The 18,076-nt window shown below is 39.6% G+C and overlaps 1 protein-coding gene across 2 annotated transcripts in view; it reads left to right on the top strand.

Moving 5' to 3' along the window:
• Window positions 1–16,459, top strand: part of greb1l (GREB1 like retinoic acid receptor coactivator) — a 49,160-nt gene extending 32,701 nt beyond the window's left edge. For both annotated transcript variants that reach the window (XM_057334879.1, XM_057334878.1), the window contains exons 8-34: window positions 330–446; window positions 1,646–1,786; window positions 1,888–2,013; window positions 2,524–2,664; window positions 3,087–3,272; window positions 3,418–3,720; window positions 3,938–4,066; window positions 4,302–4,436; window positions 4,598–4,795; window positions 4,946–5,126; window positions 5,214–5,403; window positions 5,515–5,651; window positions 5,856–6,195; window positions 6,275–6,390; window positions 7,258–7,508; window positions 7,871–8,403; window positions 8,509–8,611; window positions 8,729–8,884; window positions 8,982–9,127; window positions 9,424–9,585; window positions 10,321–10,525; window positions 10,704–10,872; window positions 11,576–11,782; window positions 11,888–12,029; window positions 13,664–13,864; window positions 14,058–14,196; window positions 14,311–16,459. In XM_057334879.1, the coding sequence (XP_057190862.1) occupies window positions 330–446; window positions 1,646–1,786; window positions 1,888–2,013; window positions 2,524–2,664; window positions 3,087–3,272; window positions 3,418–3,720; window positions 3,938–4,066; window positions 4,302–4,436; window positions 4,598–4,795; window positions 4,946–5,126; window positions 5,214–5,403; window positions 5,515–5,651; window positions 5,856–6,195; window positions 6,275–6,390; window positions 7,258–7,508; window positions 7,871–8,403; window positions 8,509–8,611; window positions 8,729–8,884; window positions 8,982–9,127; window positions 9,424–9,585; window positions 10,321–10,525; window positions 10,704–10,872; window positions 11,576–11,782; window positions 11,888–12,029; window positions 13,664–13,864; window positions 14,058–14,196; window positions 14,311–14,474 (5,018 nt within the window). In that variant the 3' untranslated portion in view covers window positions 14,475–16,459. The remainder of the gene's footprint in view (window positions 1–329; window positions 447–1,645; window positions 1,787–1,887; window positions 2,014–2,523; window positions 2,665–3,086; window positions 3,273–3,417; window positions 3,721–3,937; window positions 4,067–4,301; window positions 4,437–4,597; window positions 4,796–4,945; window positions 5,127–5,213; window positions 5,404–5,514; window positions 5,652–5,855; window positions 6,196–6,274; window positions 6,391–7,257; window positions 7,509–7,870; window positions 8,404–8,508; window positions 8,612–8,728; window positions 8,885–8,981; window positions 9,128–9,423; window positions 9,586–10,320; window positions 10,526–10,703; window positions 10,873–11,575; window positions 11,783–11,887; window positions 12,030–13,663; window positions 13,865–14,057; window positions 14,197–14,310) is intronic.
• The last annotated feature ends 1,617 nt before the right edge of the window (window positions 16,460–18,076 follow it).

Genomic DNA, 18,076 nt, shown 5'->3' with positions numbered 1-18,076 from the left:
GTGTTTGGTGAAAGAAAGCAAGTCATTGTCTCATTCTTCCTCACAGCACCGTTCAGAGAGCAATTGGCAGCTGGCCGTTAGTGACCATAACAGTCTTTTACAATACAAAAGTCATTAAGGTTTTTAGAAAATAGGCATTATTAATGTAATTCGAGTCCTGTGGTAAATGATACGCATGTGCAATAGTATATCAATTATTTTATTACAATATGTACAGCAAACGTGACAAAATAAAAATAAGGTTGCATTCATAAACGTATAAATAATGTGTTTATATTCATAATTCAATTGATAAAACTAAGCTGCATTTATATTTTTTACATCTACAGATTCTCCACCAGCTCGGATTCAGTCCAGTTCATCCTCAGGGATTTTTGGAACACCTGATTTGGGCTTCCTTAAACCGTTGAGCACACCGACCCACGGGACCAAGACTTTACCGATTGGTACTAGATTTTTTTAAAGCAGCATTGACTGCCCATAATACTGAGGCTAACAAGCCTTATATCACTTTGTATTGAAGTCATCCACATTTACTGTATTAAAATGTGGAGTTAAGATGGAGGAATCTATCGAATTTTACAATTTAGTGTGCTTGTTATGCTACTTGCACTGTTACGATTGTTCATACTTATATAACTGGTAGATGTTAAAATTTGCAAAAACTGCATAGAGGCTTATGTGTTTAGGCTCTTTGTTTTTACCACTAAATAACAACAAACAAATAGTCAAAAACCATGCGGTTTTGCACTGGCAGGCAACACTTACAATTCATAACTGCTTTGTAATATTAAGTTCCATTCAAACATCCTTTTTAATGTCTTTTACCCATACTGATATTGTATTGCACAGAGCTGTTTTACGCAGCTACCCAAATATTGCCCGGCTGAGATAACGCTGGGGTGATTTTGTTGTTTTTTATTCTCTAGCCAAAACACAGAACGAATCTCTTCACGGAAGGTCATTCAGATTGGCTGCTTACACATCACACACTTTTGCAAACAATTGCATGTGCATTAGAGCAGAAATTCTGTATTAAAGTTTATGGTCTCCTCACACATTTCTAATTTCCATCAAGCACCACGCGATTGATGTGTAACACCTACGTGTTTTATTTATGTATGCTTCAGGAATATTAAATGTGAAAGTACAAAGAATCCCAGCAGTTCATTATCAATACAGCATCAGTTAAAGGAAATCAATGAGCATTGCTCCACGGACCCTATTCTCCTTCAGAAATGAGAGAGATTGCATGCCCTCCTATTGAATTGATGTGTGTTTGTGTGTAAATTTCCACATTGTTTAACTCTAGAAAAGTGGATATTAGCCATTGATGTGCAAAGCATAACACTCCTCGGGGCTAGTTCTTGGTTACGTTTTAGTCTAAAACAGGTCTTACGTTGCACGTTTTATGTAAAAAAAACTTCTCAAATATGAAATATAAAACAAGCATTAACTGTTTCTATTTTCCAAGCCAACGTGCATGTGCTACACACATAGATGAAGTTGTATGAACAAAATGAGAAGAGATAATTTCTTTGAACAACTGGACAGAATTTGGCACAGAAGAAAATTGTGTAAGTTTTCTATGTTGTTAAATTGCTAAATCTAGACATCTTTTTCTATTTGCATCTTTGTGGTTTAGTTCCCACAGCCCTGAGAGTTAACAGTTTAACCAATAGTTTAAGTTTGGACGGACGGTCCAGTCTACTGAGCCCTCCTCATACAAACGCACTCGGCACACCTACTCATGGTTATCGGACCACAGAAGCAGGGGACAGCCCAGGTAAGCATTCAACTGACCAATCACAGTGCTGCTAGTTTATAGATGCTACTAAATAACTGTATTTATCAAAATATAAAATGAAATGGTTCTTTCTCCTCTAGCATCTTCAGCTATGGCATCCGGTCCACCCAAAAAGCGCCACCGCAGCTGGCACCCCACCACTCTAGTGCCCGTTCCAGCCAAGGCTGCCCCTGTTCCAGCTATCCGGCTGCTGACGTGTAGCTCTGGTGGGTGTCATGACATCATCCTCAGTCTGTTGTTTAATTACATTTCTTGTGCGCTGTTTGTCTATGCAATGTGTTTAGCAGGCGGCGGTCTGTTTATGCATGTCCCTGAGCGGAAGAGCTTCTCACAGCCATGAATTAGATTATCTGTTCTCTTTAACAAGGACCGGGGACATGTCATAGTACATCAGCAAGGATGATTTATTCATTGTTTCCATAGAAATTGGGGTGAGAGGTCACGCTAAAGGAGGTCTTGAGTTGGATAGGAGGGTTTATGCTTTAAAAAGAGCTGTAGGTTTGGTGCTCGGAGATCCTTGGAGATTCATATGTTCTCCCGTAGTTTAGTTAGCTTTTATTACACAATGATTGAAGTATCAGGTTAACAAAGGCTGAGAGTGAGAGTGTATAAGAGGCTGCAGAGATCCATATAATTATGTATGTTTGGATTTCCACAATAGTGTTTATGTTTCCAGTATTAATGTACTAAATTTACATTTTGCATTGCAATTCTAGGTTCTTTGTTGTCCCTGTCCAATCAACAGCCTCCATCGATATCAGGGGTCATACAGCCCCAGCCAATCACAGCGGGAGAAACTGTCATCATTCCTGACAACCTTCTAAACACCTCTGGGGTCCGGCCAGTTCTTCTTATTGGTCAGTGATTCATCTCCATAACAAATTTAAACAAATAACCATTGACGTAGCTTGCCACATATTACCATAGTAAAACACTAAAACACTTAAACTGATTTTGAATATTATGTAACCATTTCATAATGTTACATAACGCAAACCAGTGAAATTATATATAGAATAAGACGTTTGTACAGCTAGATATATACTGTAGATATAGATCTATTTTCTAATATAGATCTATTTTCTGAACTAGTTTCTAATATAGGAAAAAATAACTCCAGTAGTCTTTATAATGTTATCATTTTCACATCCAGGTCACGCCGACAGCAATAAGCTCATCAGCACAGGATATGAACACAAGTCACCCCATATTTAACCTTGATAAGTGTTTGCATGTGTGTGAACTCAACAGACCTCTGTTTTTTTAACTTCCTCTCCAGGTCAAGGCACTTTACCGTATTTCTTTGGCAATGTGGGCGATCTGGTCGTGAGCCCTCTGCTGGTGAGCTGCTATAAAGGCAGAGAGCTGAATGAGAAGACCCTCGCCAGTCTGGGCATGTCAACCAGCCAGTTACTCTCCACGGAGACTATGATACTGCTCACACTGCAATACCTCGCTCGACTGGGTAAATAACATCTATATGCCAATGCATTTTATGATTTGTGTCTTTATTTTGTAAACTTTTGATAATGTTCAGTGTTATTTTACATAGAACATTCATTCTGTAATAAGTTACAGTAAATCAGGTCTGATTTCGTTCTTTAATACAGGTACGGAGCAGATCCCACTACGAGAGGAGTTCGAACAGATCGTTCTAAAGGCCATGCTTTGCGGGCCGACGGGACCTCCCGTGTCCCCCGCGCAGCTGCCCTGGTTGGCTCGAATGGAGGCCAGCGTGTCGGGGGGCAGCGTTCAGGTGCTGGTCACCCATGGGTCTCTGGGGGAGGGCATCTCTGAGTCGCTGCGCTTGCTGAGCGAAACGCCACCGCAGCAGCAGCAGTGTCTGCCCAACTACGTGCTCATCATCTGCACCTCTAAAAGTGGAGGGAATGAGTTCTGTGTGCTAGTGCTGGGTAAGAGCTCTTACTCACTGAGATGATTCAGTTTAGGGAGCGTCTTCAAATGATCTGTTTCTTGTCAAAGCGGGAAAGGAGATGAATCAAGGATGATTTAAAATCTTACGGACAATTACTAAATATTTTGCACACTGAATAATCTGTAAAGGATATTTTTAGTAGCGAAGTAATGGGCAAAACAATAGTTGTGTTAACCCTTGCTGTTGTTTTTTAGGTAAATATCAGTCTCGGGCCCTGGCAGAGAGCATGCTCACTACCAATGAGTTTCTCAAAGAGATCAGTTATGAGCTCATCACAGGAAAAGTCAGTGTTCTCGCCTCCCACTTCCAAAGCACCTCATTAGGTGAGTCTGAACCATTCGGTTCTTATAGTATCCTTTAAGATGTGTATGTATCATTATATAGAAATCATTTGCATATCTGGGGGCAAGCAATAGTTATTGGGCCAGACACATGACTGTTTGGTCATAGCACCCCCTGTGGTGATTTAAAAATTCATTCCACACATAAAATACTAACGTATTATTATCTTATACTAATAAGCATTTTATTCGTGTCAAATTGATTGTGATGCTGCAGGTGACAACTTGGACAAACAGCTGGTTCGGTATCAACGTAAACGCAAAGACCGAGTGGTTCAGCCTTTCCAGGGACATCTCGCTGAGTACATCCCCTCCCAAGACGCTGAAACTATGATACCAGAATCAGGACCAGGTGAGGCTTTCGTTTAGTTTTCCAGATTCAAAAAGTTTTTTGGAGCTTGCGACTGGCTCATGGACTGGCCGTGGAATGTCACATCACTCGAGTTAATAAAAAAGTGTTTATTTTACACGATCACACTGTGAATGATTCTGATTTGTGTACGTGCGTTATAGATTTATTCGGCGAGAGCTTTCAGATACACCCTCCGCAGCTAACTGTAGCACGCAGCCTACTGTCGCAGGTGTGTGCTATTGCCGACTCGGGCAGTCAGAGTTTGGATCTGGGACGCTTCGGCAAGGTAGACTTCCTGATTCTAGTTCCACCCTCCCACGTCCTGGTGCACCAAACAGTCCAGCGCATACGACAATCAGGTATGTGGCAGCGGAAGAAAACGCTATTACTGAGTTAAAGATATATTCAAGCAGTTCACAAGGGACATTCTTGACTTTATTTTTTAGCATTTTGTCAAAAATAGTCATAGTAATAACAGTCGAATGTTCTCGTCCTCTTGTTTTTGTCAGGTGTCCTGATAGATCTAGGTATAGAGGACGCATCATTAGCCCTACATAAATCTGACAAGTACGTGGTGCGTCTGGATGCGGAGGTGCACACCAAAATGGAGGCCTTCATGAGGAAGGTCAAACAGAACCCTTACACACTCTTCGTCCTTATTCACGACAACTCCCACGTGGACCTGACCAGGTCAGTAATAACATAGCTGTGTATCTGTATCATAGCAAGAATAAAAGTCCACGTCCTAAGACTTCTAACCTTCGTTCTCTCTTTCAGTGCCCTGTCGGGGTCGGTCTGTCACGGGGAGCTGCAGGGATTGGCCGACCGGGTGGTGAACTGTCCAGAGGTTCTGGAAGCCATAAACCTTCTGGTCCTGCAGGTCAGCTGTTTTCCCTTCACCCTGCAGAGCCGGCAGTCACGCATCAGTCCCCAGAACGAAGTGCACTGGCCCAACACTGAGAGCCTGGTGAGTTTCACTGGCCCATGAGAAAATCTCTAAATGTTAGAGACATTCTGTCACATTTTGTTACAATGTGGTGACGCTCGTGGAGTAAAGTTTGTTTCTATTTCATTTCAGGAGGGTGAGGCTTCTCCTAAGGATCTGGTTTACTTTGGGCTGAAGGATTACAGCCAATCATTGCAGTGGGGGGTGGCGAGTCCAATTCTCCGATGTGATGACGCCTTTGAACGCATGGTCAAAACCCTTCTGGAGAGGTCAGTTCATTTCTCATATTCACACAGTTTGCTGTATATACTGGTTGCACTATACAGTACGTACAGTATATACACACTGTATATGTATATAAAGACACTATCTGTGGTTGGCTGTCTAAATGGGCGATTCCTAGTCAAAATAATCAGGTCAGACATCATTTTAGTAGTCCCTATCCCTCATTGAATTTTTCATGTTGTTTCCAGGCACCCACACCTGCACAGTATGGTGATCCGCAGCTACCTGCTCATCCAGCAGTACACTGAGGCTCTGATGGCCCTTACGGCAGCCCCCTCACTGCGGGACCACGTGACCCCTCAGACCCTCGCCATGGTGGAGGATCTACTGAGCGTGCCGGGCCGCAGCAGGCACGGGTGCGGGCACATGCTGCTGGTGCGCGTGCCCTCATTGCAGCTGGCGCGGCTGGCGCAGGAGCGGCTCGAGGAGGCCCGGGACAAACTGGGACTGCAGTACAGATTCGCCGTGCTGCTGGGCAGCCCTGCCGCTGAAATCAGCCTGCCAGTTCACTTCTGTGCCCGCCTGCGGGTAAGAGAAATCTCACTGGTCCTGTAATGTTTATTGTTTGCTGTATAGAGCGCTGAAATAAGTCTGTGTGAATTTTTAGGCTTGGCGGGGCTGTAAAAATGAAGAGTGGGTCCCACGCACATATGAAGATCTGGAGGAGCTTCCATGCATTGTCATTCTCACTGGAAAAGACCCTCTAGGAGAGACTTTCCCAAGGTATCCAACAATTAAATTGCTAACTCTTTTAGTTTGCTACATAGTTCACCCAAAATGAAAATTCTATCATCATTTACTCACCCTCAAGTTGTTCCAAATCTGTATACATTTCTTTGTTCTGATGAACACAGAGAAAGATATTTGGAAGAATGCGTGTAACCAAACAGTTCTTGGCCACCATTGACTACCATAGTTGGAAAATTTGCTTTATATGTTTCTTTTTTATGTTCAACACAAAAGAAAATATTTTGAAGGATGTAGGATAGCAAACAGTTGTGGGGCACTTTTCACTACCATTGTAATTTTTCCTTTTAATGGTAGTCAATGGTCGCCAAGAACTGTTTGGTTACAAACATTCTTTCAAATATCTTTCCCTGTGCCAGATTTGTAACAACTTGAGGGTGAGTAAATGATGAATTTTCATTTTTGGGTCAACTGTTCGCTTAAGGTGTGGACCCTGAAGAAGATAATAAATACATAATAATAAATAAATAAATGATCAAATTGTATTGGTATTACATTAAATCTGTCATAATATAGCATATTAGTGCTAGAAAGAAAATAACTGCAATAATAATTGTTTACTTCATAAAGGCAAATGTAAGCCAAACACAAAGTTAGAAATAAAAAAGCTTGTTGGCTTCTATAAAGCTCATATCCATTTGCTGACAACATTTGATCATATCCAAAATAAAAAAAATGGGTCCCTATTTCTTTCTGTTAGATGTAGCGCCACCTTGTGGTAACTCATATTATGTTTCTAGGTCAGCTACTGTAAGTTTATTACCAGTGGACTGTGTCATCAGAGGTATAACTGCTATTTGAACCAATCAAATCAATCCGTTTTGTTTATTATGATTTGTTTAGGTCTTTGAAATACTGTGACCTGAGATTGATTGACTCCAGCTACCTGACGCGTACAGCGCTGGAACAGGAAGTGGGTCTGGCCTGCTCGTACATCACACGCGGCGTGATACCCGAGATGAAAACGGCGGGAGGAAGAGAGGAGAGACAGAGAGAGGATGAGAGAAGCTCAGGAGTAACAGCAGAACATGATGAACTTCAGATGGAGCTGGAGAGACCGCCCAGCAATTCTAGTGCCACTACCAGAACCTCTGGTGAGGAACACATCCTAATTAGATTTTTTACATATGAAGAGTTTGTTTCCAAAATGAGATAACTCTGTATTTAAAATGTTTTTTAATATGTTATCATGTTTTTTATGTGTTTTATTGTTGTTGTTGTTTTGTTATTGTGGCTTAAATCAAAACAAAACAACTGCAGTTTGATTGATATTAATTGTAATGCACAATTAAAAAGAACATGATTTGAGTTATCTCATTTTGGAATTAAACTCTTCAGATTTATTAGAATTTAATTTTTAATTACTTTAAGACCCATTTTAGACCATTTTAATTAGGTTTTTATACTGTAATGTATTAAATGTCCTACTCTCTCTCTCTCTCTCTTTCTCCTTCAGGCTCCACCACAGAAAACGGCGTCAGTTCCTCGAGCATGCTCGACAAACCCTCCACACACAGCGACTCGACCAATAGCACCAGAGGGATACTAGACTCCTGCACTTCTCCCACTCGCTTCAAGCAGGAGTGTGACTCTCAAGTGCCCGGTTCTTCTACCACACCCTCATTTTCCTCTGCTTCCTCGTCCTCTTCCTCCTCGTCCTCTCCGGCAGCTCAGAGACCGAGTCAGTCCACACAAGCTCTGCGTGAAGAGAGCAGGGCGCAGGTCTTCCCCAGGACGGTGGTGCTCTCCCGGGCAGCGTACGCCCTGCTGGCTCCCGAATTACTGGGTCAGCCCAGTTCAGCGTCTCTGCTGCCACACGCTGACGTAGCATGGAGTAGCCCCCTCAGACCACCCGTTCCTCTCGGCTTGGGTGATGCGGAGCAGTCCCTGTACTATCGACAGTGGACCACGACCAGGCAGCACCACGCGGATTATGAAGGACCTGCCGCACCGCATCCCAGAAGGCTGTTGCTGAGTGGACCACCACAGGTGAGGAATGAATAGAACAAATAAGCCCCACCCTTTATTAGAAATCCATGTTTTATACTCTTTACTATGACAAGTGTTTCATACATTGTCCTGCTTATGTTATAGGTGGGGAAAACTGGCGCGTATCTGCAGTTTCTACGCATTTTGTTCCGCATGCTGATCCGTCTGCTGGAGGTGGACGTCTATGATGATGAAGTGCTGGAGGAAGGTAAGGAAACTTCGACAGTACACATTCTATTTAATATATATTTTTGAGAGAAGGTTTAGTGAAATACTTTCTCTAAGATATATGCTTTCAGTAATAGTCTTGAATTTTATTCACTAGATGTGCCCGAAAAATCAAAGGTCCCTCCTGCCAGTGGGCCGCAGTGGCCTGACGTGGAGGAAATCCGTAAACTGCGTTTCGACCTTAACCCCCATGACCACAAGTTCAGACACGCAAGCCCGGTGTATACAGAAAAGAAGCCAAAGGCACATAATGGTATCAGTCTGTTTCTTTGAATAGTTCCATGAAAAGCAGAAAAAAGCTGTTTTTTGTTAAAGTATGCTTACGTGTTTGCTTTGTGCATGAAACACAGGGGTGAAAATAGAGAGACTTGAAGCAGAAGAAGAGACACCGAAGAGAAACACAGTGTCGGTCAGACTCAGCATGTTTGCGGCCCATAATGCATTTCACCACTGTGAGCAGTGTCATCATTACAGTGAGCCGGCTCCTGCTACACAGGTGAGGACATTTGTGGATCCATCATGTTATGACACAACACAAAAATACACACGTTTCAAGTTTCATAAAATGGCCATTTGTCTGCTTGTTTTAATCAGTCTGTGAAACATCATAAAGCAGTTAAGTGTTGTCTTAAGTTTGACATTATGCTCATAATTATGACTTAATAGGTTCAATCATATAATAGATTTATCATAAAAAAATCATAATAAAAATATTTGTTAAACATTTTAGACTCTAATGATGCAATCATAAGAATGATGGAGATGTGTTTTTGTGTGTTTTTTTCTGTGTAGCTGTCCGAGTGTACCTTCCACGCCTTCACGTTCTGCTCATCCATGCTGGGAGAAGAAGTCCAGCTGCACTTTATCATTCCCAAAGCCAAAGAGCATCATTTTGTCTTCAGCCAGCAAGGCAGTGACCTAGAGAGCATGAGACTCCCACTGCTCTCTGATAAGGTGAGTCAACCAAACCAGCTCTGAAAACACGACTTGAATCAACTGAAAGTTTCACCTAAATGAAGTATATAAATTGATGAGATCAACTTTAGGAACATTCTCTCATGATTCGGTCATCATACACAGTGAGAAGTGATAGAAATGGTTTCTTTTTAGAAATCTACATTGAAGGAATAGTTCACCTAAAAATGAAAATTCTGTCATCATTTACTCACCCTGTTGTCATTTTAAACATGCCTGATTTTCTTTCTTCTGCAAAACACAAAAGAAGATATTTTAAAATATTTTGGTAACCATAAACCATTGGACCCCATTGACTTCTATTGTATGGACACAAAACCAATGCAAGTCAAGGGGACCAACGTTTTTGGTTACCAGCATTTTTCAAAATATCTTCTTTTGTGTTCTGCAGAAAGTCAAGCAGGTTAGAAATGACAAAAGGGTGAGTAAATAATGACAACATTTTCATTTTGAAGGTGAACTATCCCTTATAAATATAAAATTGTAAAATGTAACATTTTATGTGGAAAATTTAAATGTGCAAAAGTAATAAAAAAAGTATTAAATTATTATTTTTATATATTACAGAAGTATTTCTCAGTGAGAGGAATGTCCGTAAGCAGTAAAAAAGTCACATGCTTTCACAGTCATTATTAAATCTTTATTTTATTTTGTGATCGTGACTTTAGGAAGGAGCTTATAACATTTACTATGTTGCTCTTTTTACTAACTCAGGATTCCAGCATGCTGAAAAGTCCCATCTTCACTCCCACCACTGGTCGTCAAGAGCACGGTCTTCTCAATATCTACCACGCCATGGAGGGAGCCGAGCATCTGCACATCTTGGTGGTGAAGCAGTATGAAATGCCCCTCTACAGGAAATACTGGCCCAACCACATCCTCCTGGTGCTGCCTGCTATGTTCAACAACTCGGGTGTAGGTGAGTTGTGACCGCAATTACAATTTTTGCTTCTTAACATAAATCATAAAAACAGCATATCTTGCACCTTTAAATCAGAAATATGTGTATGTACTATGAAGTCTAACTTTCATGACACAAATTCCCTCCACAACAAACCCCACATGTGATAGAAATATTTTTACGTGTTGTCTTTCAGGAGCTGCTCGGTTCATGATCAAGGAACTGTCTTACCACAACCTGGAGCTGGAGAGGAACAGACTAGAGGAGCAAGGCGTGAGACGCCAGGACGTGTGGCCCTTTATCGTCATGATGGATGACTCGTGCGTCCTGTGGAACACCCATCAGCCTGGACCTGAAGGCACCAGGTATGTGATGACGGATGGATCCGTAAACACTTGATAGATCCAACTGTGGAAATGGCTTGCAGATCTTATAGATCCAAAATTAGAGTCCAGTTTCACTAGATCTCTCCCCGTCAGGAACTTATTAAATCTGAAAATATCAACTCCGTTGTAAGTTAATACTTCAAATCAACCACCAGGTAGATACAGAGAAGGGAAGAACAGCAGGCAGGAGACGAAGTGATGTTGAATAAAATGAAAGATGCTCAGTCTAGCTCTGTCCAACTTCGTCTGACTGGAAACAGATTCAATAGGTATATTAACCATGCAAGATTACGGTATCAAAACATTGTCTTGTGACGTTATCGTGAACCTTGAGATGGAGACCATTGGAGACTCATATCAGCATAAAAGACAATACAGCACCCAACAGAAGATTAAAATATTAAAAATAAGGACAAAATGTAACAAACAATAAGAATAAAAAAAGATCAAATAAATAAATGAATATATGATAAATGAAATGCAATAAATGCATAAAACTTAATAAGGGTTAGTAAATATATAATGGAAAATTAATAAATGGAATAATGTAATAAATGAAGTAGAATAATAAAATAAGAAACAAATGTTTGTTTCTACCCAGATCTATCACACTGATTTGTTCTGTTGTGTAATTGAAATGTCTTTATTTTCTAACATCCATCTCTCCATGTCTGTCTCTTAGTGAGATGGTGAATGTATCACTGAAGAGCGTCATACAGCATGTGGAGGCCACTCCAAACATCTCGCTGTATGCCATGTGCGGCCTGCAGAAGTGGAGCGGTAGTTTGTCTTTTCGAACTACTCCGGTTCCTTTCTCTCGCTGCCACCTCCATGGCCTCATCATGCTGAACGTTGACCTCACACAGAACGTCCAGTATGATCTCAACCGGTGAGAAGAAATAGTTATTTGTGCCTCAGTGACAAAGAAATAATGGTTTCTTTTTATTCGGTTGAAGTAGAGACTGATTGACTGATTTTGTGTGTTGTGTGGTAGGTTCACGTGTGAAGAGGTGGACTTTAACCTGAGGGCACACAGCAGTGGTCTTCTGCTGTGTCGTTTCAATCGCTTTAGCATCATGAAGAAACACATCCCCATAGGAGGACATAAAGACTTCCTCATCAAACCCAAACTCATGGTGAGGTTCAGAATGTAGACACTGCAAACAATACACATCTGCCTGTATTGAAAATGGTAAAAATTGCTTAGTTTAAAGGGAGACTCCACCCAAAAATACAAATTCTGTCATCATTTACTCACCCTTAAGTTGTTCTAAACCTGTATACATTTCTTTGTACTGATGAACACAGAGAAAGATATTAGGAAGAATGTTAGCAACTGACATTTATGGGGTGCCATAAACTACCATAGTAGGAAAAATTCTTGTATATATTTTGTGTTCTGTTGAACAAAAAATTAGATCTTTTTAATAATTTAAGAGAAGCAAACAGTTCTAAGGCACCATTGACTACCATTTAAATTGTTCCTACTATGGTAGTCAATGATGTCCCAGAAATCTCAGTTGCAACATTCTTCCAAATATCTTTCTTTGTGTTCAACAGAACAAAGAAATGTATACAGGTTTGGATCAACTTGGGGGGGGTAATTCATGACAGAATTTTTATATAAGGGTGGAGCATCCCTTTAATGATAGCAGTTAAATTGTATATGCACTAGTGGGTGCTATTGGACCACTTAAAATAACGTATAGCCGAAAATGTTAAAGCGGCCCTAACACACGCGGTTTCTGCCAATCTCATATTAATCTTGAGTACCTATAGAGTAGTATTGCATACTTCGTATCTTCGAAGAGTATTTAGTTTGATCACATTTATAAAAGATAGATACAGCTGTACGATTATTTCCGAAAGCATATGGCGCGTGCGGGGGGAGGGGTAGGCTGAACTAAAGCATGTGTGCACTCCTATTGCCAACAAAACACAGACATCAGTTTCACTCACCGCATGCGGTTCATGTCCGGCATCTTTTAGCGCTGGGATGGCTCCATATATCCGTTTCAAACGATCTTCAGCGTTATATCCACCGTTTATATAACATTCATCACCCAAATGCAGTGAACAAACAAACACCTGAACTTCGCGAACGTATGTCTCTCTCTCTCTCTCTCTCTCTCTCTCCTGCACACAAGTGAAAGTGACGTCTGCGCATGCTCCTTCTCCTGCTCTCCTTGCTGCCGCGTGCTTTTCCGGGAGAATTGTCCAATAAGGGACTAAGAAAAATTGTTACAAAACAGTTTTATATGTTCAAAAAAAACTTTCCGAAACCTGTACGATCGCTGTGGGAGTGTATCGAGCACAGAAATGCTACGTAATACGCCCAACTCGTTTTTTTGACAAGTTGAACATGTTAAGCATGAGAACACAGCACGTTTAACACCGTAAAGAAGTCAGAAGGCATGACACACCATTGCAGCACCCCTTTAAGACAATGTTCTCAGCATGTACCGACTATAATTAACAATAAAAAGTACAAACTTTATGACTCACAATATGTAAAAATAGAGAATTGTGGTAGAAATAAGAAATTGAGATTAATTTAATAATGCAGTAATATTACTTGATATAATGTCTAAACCATAAACAATTCAATCAAAATTAATAATTGTTAAAACGTCATATGCCATATTTAAAAGCTGAAACATTTGTGGGAAACATTGGGCAAATTGCAGGCTGTGTATAGTTTGTATGTTATTACCATACACACATGAGTTTACTCCCAAAGTTTATTAACACTTGTTTTGTTTTTCCGCAGAGAATTGAGACCCCGGTGAACGTGAGCGCGTCTCAGTACGTCTGTGCTCCAGACAGTGAACACACGCTGATGTCCGCTCCCGCTCAGCTCCTACTGGAGAAGTTTCTGCAGAGCTGCAGTCATCGTCTCTTTCCTTTGGCTCTCTGTAACAGCTCGAACCCGGTGCTGTCCATTGACAGCTACCTCAGTATCGGCCCAGAGGTAATTCAGAGTATTACGATACGTTACTCTTCGCTAAGATATGTCAAATATTTATTTTAAAATAGTCATAGACAGTAATACAGCATTATGGTAGAAAAAAATTCATATGATCAGAATCCTGTTGCATATTTAAGTATATAATTGTGAAGTAGAGTAGTTGTGCTGATTGGTGGTGTTGTGTATGTGTTTATAGATTCAGGTGTGTTATGTGAGCTCTCGGCCTCACTCTGTGAATGTGGATCATCAGGGGCTGGTCTTCAGCGGGCTGCTGCTTTATTTGTGTGACTCCTTTGTAGTTTCAAACCTTTTGAAGAAGTTCAACTTTCTTAAAGGTAAGGCTAGGCCGCTTCAAACATTCTAGTTTTCTCCATTATATTGTATTGTACGATGTTTTAACTCTTGTTAAAATGAACATGTGTACTCGCTGTATGTTTTTTATGTCGCAGGCGCTACATTGTGTGTAATCTGTCAGGACCGGAGCTCTTTGCGTCAGACTATTGTTCGCTTGGAGTTAGAGGACGAATGGCAGTTCCGACTTCGAGACGAATTTCAGACGGCCAACTGTAGTGAGGATCGTCCGCTTTACTTTCTCACTGGACGCCACATCTAGTCATCTGCAACCAAATCATCATATTTCCTTTGGCTGTCATGTGATTGGTCAACGAAAGACAAGACAAAATGCTCTCCTGATACCAGGATTAAGGATTTTTTATGTTCATTCTCCTTGGATACCTGTTCAGCTCCACCTTTGGTTTTAAGAAAGTTTTCCAGAAATTGTGGATATTGTGCCGGACACATTTGACACACAATTATCAGTTTGCCTTGTGTTTTCCACCTTTTTTATACATTTTGGAGAATCTTTGAAAATCACACTGTTGGTGATTTTTGCATGTCTTAACACGCAAGGACATTGTTAGATCTCGATTGATCGTTCATTTTGGCAGTTCTCAAGGACCTGCATATAATCTCAGGGGTTTTGTCTCAAGGCAAAAAAGGACAACTGTTGTTCTGTTCTTCTCTACTGACTATTTCATGTATTTCTAATTATGATGCCATCCACCAAAGACTTTCAAAATCAAGTCACGTGACTGAAGATTTTCAAGAAGGTCAGATGTCTGAAGCGTCTACATTTTTTATCTTACCCAAGATATCACCCGACACAATAAAAAAATACATACTTTATTCTCATGAGACTTGTCAGCTCATATAAATTCCAAAGTTGAATTGCTGACATTTACATCCTCACATGAATCATTTGAGTCATGTTATGACCTTATTTCCGGCAGTCCATGTGTGCTTATGTTATTTATGATTGTAATGCTCATTGCCCAAAAACAGCATACACTGGTTTAAGTGGTAGAGATGTGCCTGATGGTTTTTTTCACAGCATTATTGTACCTTAAATAAGATCATGGCACAGTAGGATACAGAATGTTTCAGTGCCATCTGTAGTTAGCATCTAGTAATCATATTTTGCTGAAACATTCCTTGTTTTGAAGCAGCTGGGAATGTTTGGAGTTGCACACCATAAATGCCTTAAGTGATATGACCCTGATGACATCACAATCCCAAACTCCACTCCAAAAGATACATCAGTGTGAACATTAGTGTCAAAAAAGCACAAGCTCAATTTATAATGACTGCTAGCCAGCTAACTTTCACGGAAGAGATAAATGTTCGGGATTGGTTTATGAATGGGAATATCTTTTGGTGTTTAGAACTTTATGGATGTTTAAAGTAAAACTTTGTTTACATTTAAAAAAGCCAATATTAATATATTTGACAGATGTTTTTGTCACTTTGGATTCATGGCTAGTTTTACAGAAAAGTCACTTTGAGCCATATGTGTCACGGATAGCCTGTGCAGTTTTCGTTTTTCCATGGCACAGAGAATCTACCTAAGATTTCCAATTTTTAGAACCCTTTAGTTTCTGTTCCCGGTGGTTTATTTAAAGTGAGGAAAAAATGGATCCCTTTTTTGAGGGAGATTTTTATTTATTTAAAAATAATATCTTGAATGCTTAGCTAGCTAGGTAAGTCCATGAATTTGTCACCCGAAAGCTTTGCACACTGAAACTGTATAGTCAAGATGTATTAGAAATGTACTAAAAAAAGCTAACAAATATAAGGTTTACATACATTTCCAGTATAGTATGAACCTACAGGATTGTTCTGAATCGCGTCCTGTAATGATATTGATTGTAATGAAGAAAGCCAAATGCCCACTTGACAACCTTTCGAATGTGTCTCATTTGTAGATAATGTGATGTGCACATAAATTATGCAATTTGCTTCTCACAATCTTTGCATTTTTTTCTGTTGGCTGTGAATATTCTAAATGTAGCACCAAACCATTTGAAAATGTCTACCTCATGATCTACTGGCTTGATTTGATTTACTAAATATGGTTTCACAAAAACATGTTCTTGTTATTGAGATAAATGAATGTAATAAAGTGTTATCTACTGAATTTGGGACTTTAAAAATGATTTGCATGAAGTTTACATAAATTGACTTGAATGTATTAATTTACACCAGGGCTGCTGATCACCACATTAGATACAGCCAGAGAGACGTACAAGTTTTTTGATCCATTGGTACATCCCTTTATATTACAATATACTTATTTATGACAATAAACCAGCTAGTATTCATACGTTTTTCATATAATACGCACATGTCTTCTAAATGATGTAAATGCATGCAAAGCACTGTATACATAAGACAAACTACATCCGCATGAATTACATAGATTGTGATGTTGAGAAAAATGTGGATTTTTTTCTTTTCGGGGATGATATATGACCTGGAAATGTTTGCAAGAGGCTTCACCTAAAATACGTACTGCGACACCAAAAAAGCAGAAATTCAAAATAACCCTAAGCTATTACAAAATAATTATATTAAAATGCCTTCATTTACAATCATTAACAGATCTAATTATTTTGATCAATAATAATGTCACACTGAACTGTTTAGACCGTCATAATTAGGTCTAAACATTTTAGTGTGCGTAATATTTGCAAACCATCATCTATCAATTCATGTTTCAACTTTGTATGCAGTAACCTATGCCCTATTTGGCAGGACTCTGTGTAAAATCACACCACCGTTCAACAAGAGAGTTGTAATGCACTTTAACCCTAGTAAAACAGTGTGACACTATGTCAGGTTATTTAGGTTGTCAAGATACCCTTACAACATCTATGGGTGTTTTATACAGAGCTGATTTTTGAAGCGTAAACCCTGACCGTCTGGGAAAAACTTGTGGCAGTTTTCTGATGCTTTTAAAGATCCTATTACATAGAAGAGCTTAAAGGTTTACTCAGTTACCCAAACACAACACAATATCATACATTTTCCTCACTTTGATGGAGACTGGCTATGGTGTAGATATGTTGTTAGAAAGGAATACATGGCAAATCCAAAAGTTGCCTTTACCATAAAATACCACAAGTAAAACCCACAAAAAATGTGATATTATCAAAGGAACTGTATCGTGGCAGCAGGCTGGTATATTTTGGTATTTGGTATAATGGTATTGCATTGTATAGAAACAGTCTGACATATTAACCAACCGTAATAGGTAGAAAAAACCTTATAGGTTTCAGCGGCAACAATGTACTCAAACGTTATGTGGCCCAAACTTAACTTCTGGTAGACCTCCGCAAAGAATCAATAACTGTTGAGTAGTTTTATTTCATATAATAATATAAATGAATATTAATAAAAATGAAATATAAAATAAATTGTTATATTACTATCCACTAGCCAGATTGATAACCAAACAGACTGGAAGTTAACTTTGGGCCATGCAGGCACGAGCCTCCAATGAAACCGTATAGGACTTTCACATTTCCTTTGGAGAATGTTAAACTCATCTGGCTACAGATATATAATGAGATAGTTTATAGTTTATAGATAGTTTATAGTCTGAATGAGATAGAAAATGTTGGGCAAAGTTCTGCCAAACAAACCTACAAATGTCTGTGTTTTTAAAAATGGTCAAAAATGTATTTATTGTGCACAATTAATCAAACTGGAGTTGGGTTGGTTTGATTAAGTAATAACTAAAAAAACTAACACAATAAGACTTAACATAACATACAAACTGAGTTTTTAAAAATGGAGTTATCTGTTTTTGCAAATAAACTCTTCAAATATATATATAAATTAACAGTAACATTGTTGAGAACTATATTTGGGCCTTAT

The sequence above is a fragment of the Triplophysa rosa genome, linkage group LG5 (genome assembly GCF_024868665.1).
Source record: "Triplophysa rosa linkage group LG5, Trosa_1v2, whole genome shotgun sequence".
NCBI classification, from domain to species: Eukaryota; Metazoa; Chordata; class Actinopteri; order Cypriniformes; family Nemacheilidae; genus Triplophysa; species Triplophysa rosa.
The sequence above is the reverse complement of the archived record's forward strand: the minus strand, read 5'-3'. Positions and strand labels throughout refer to the sequence as shown.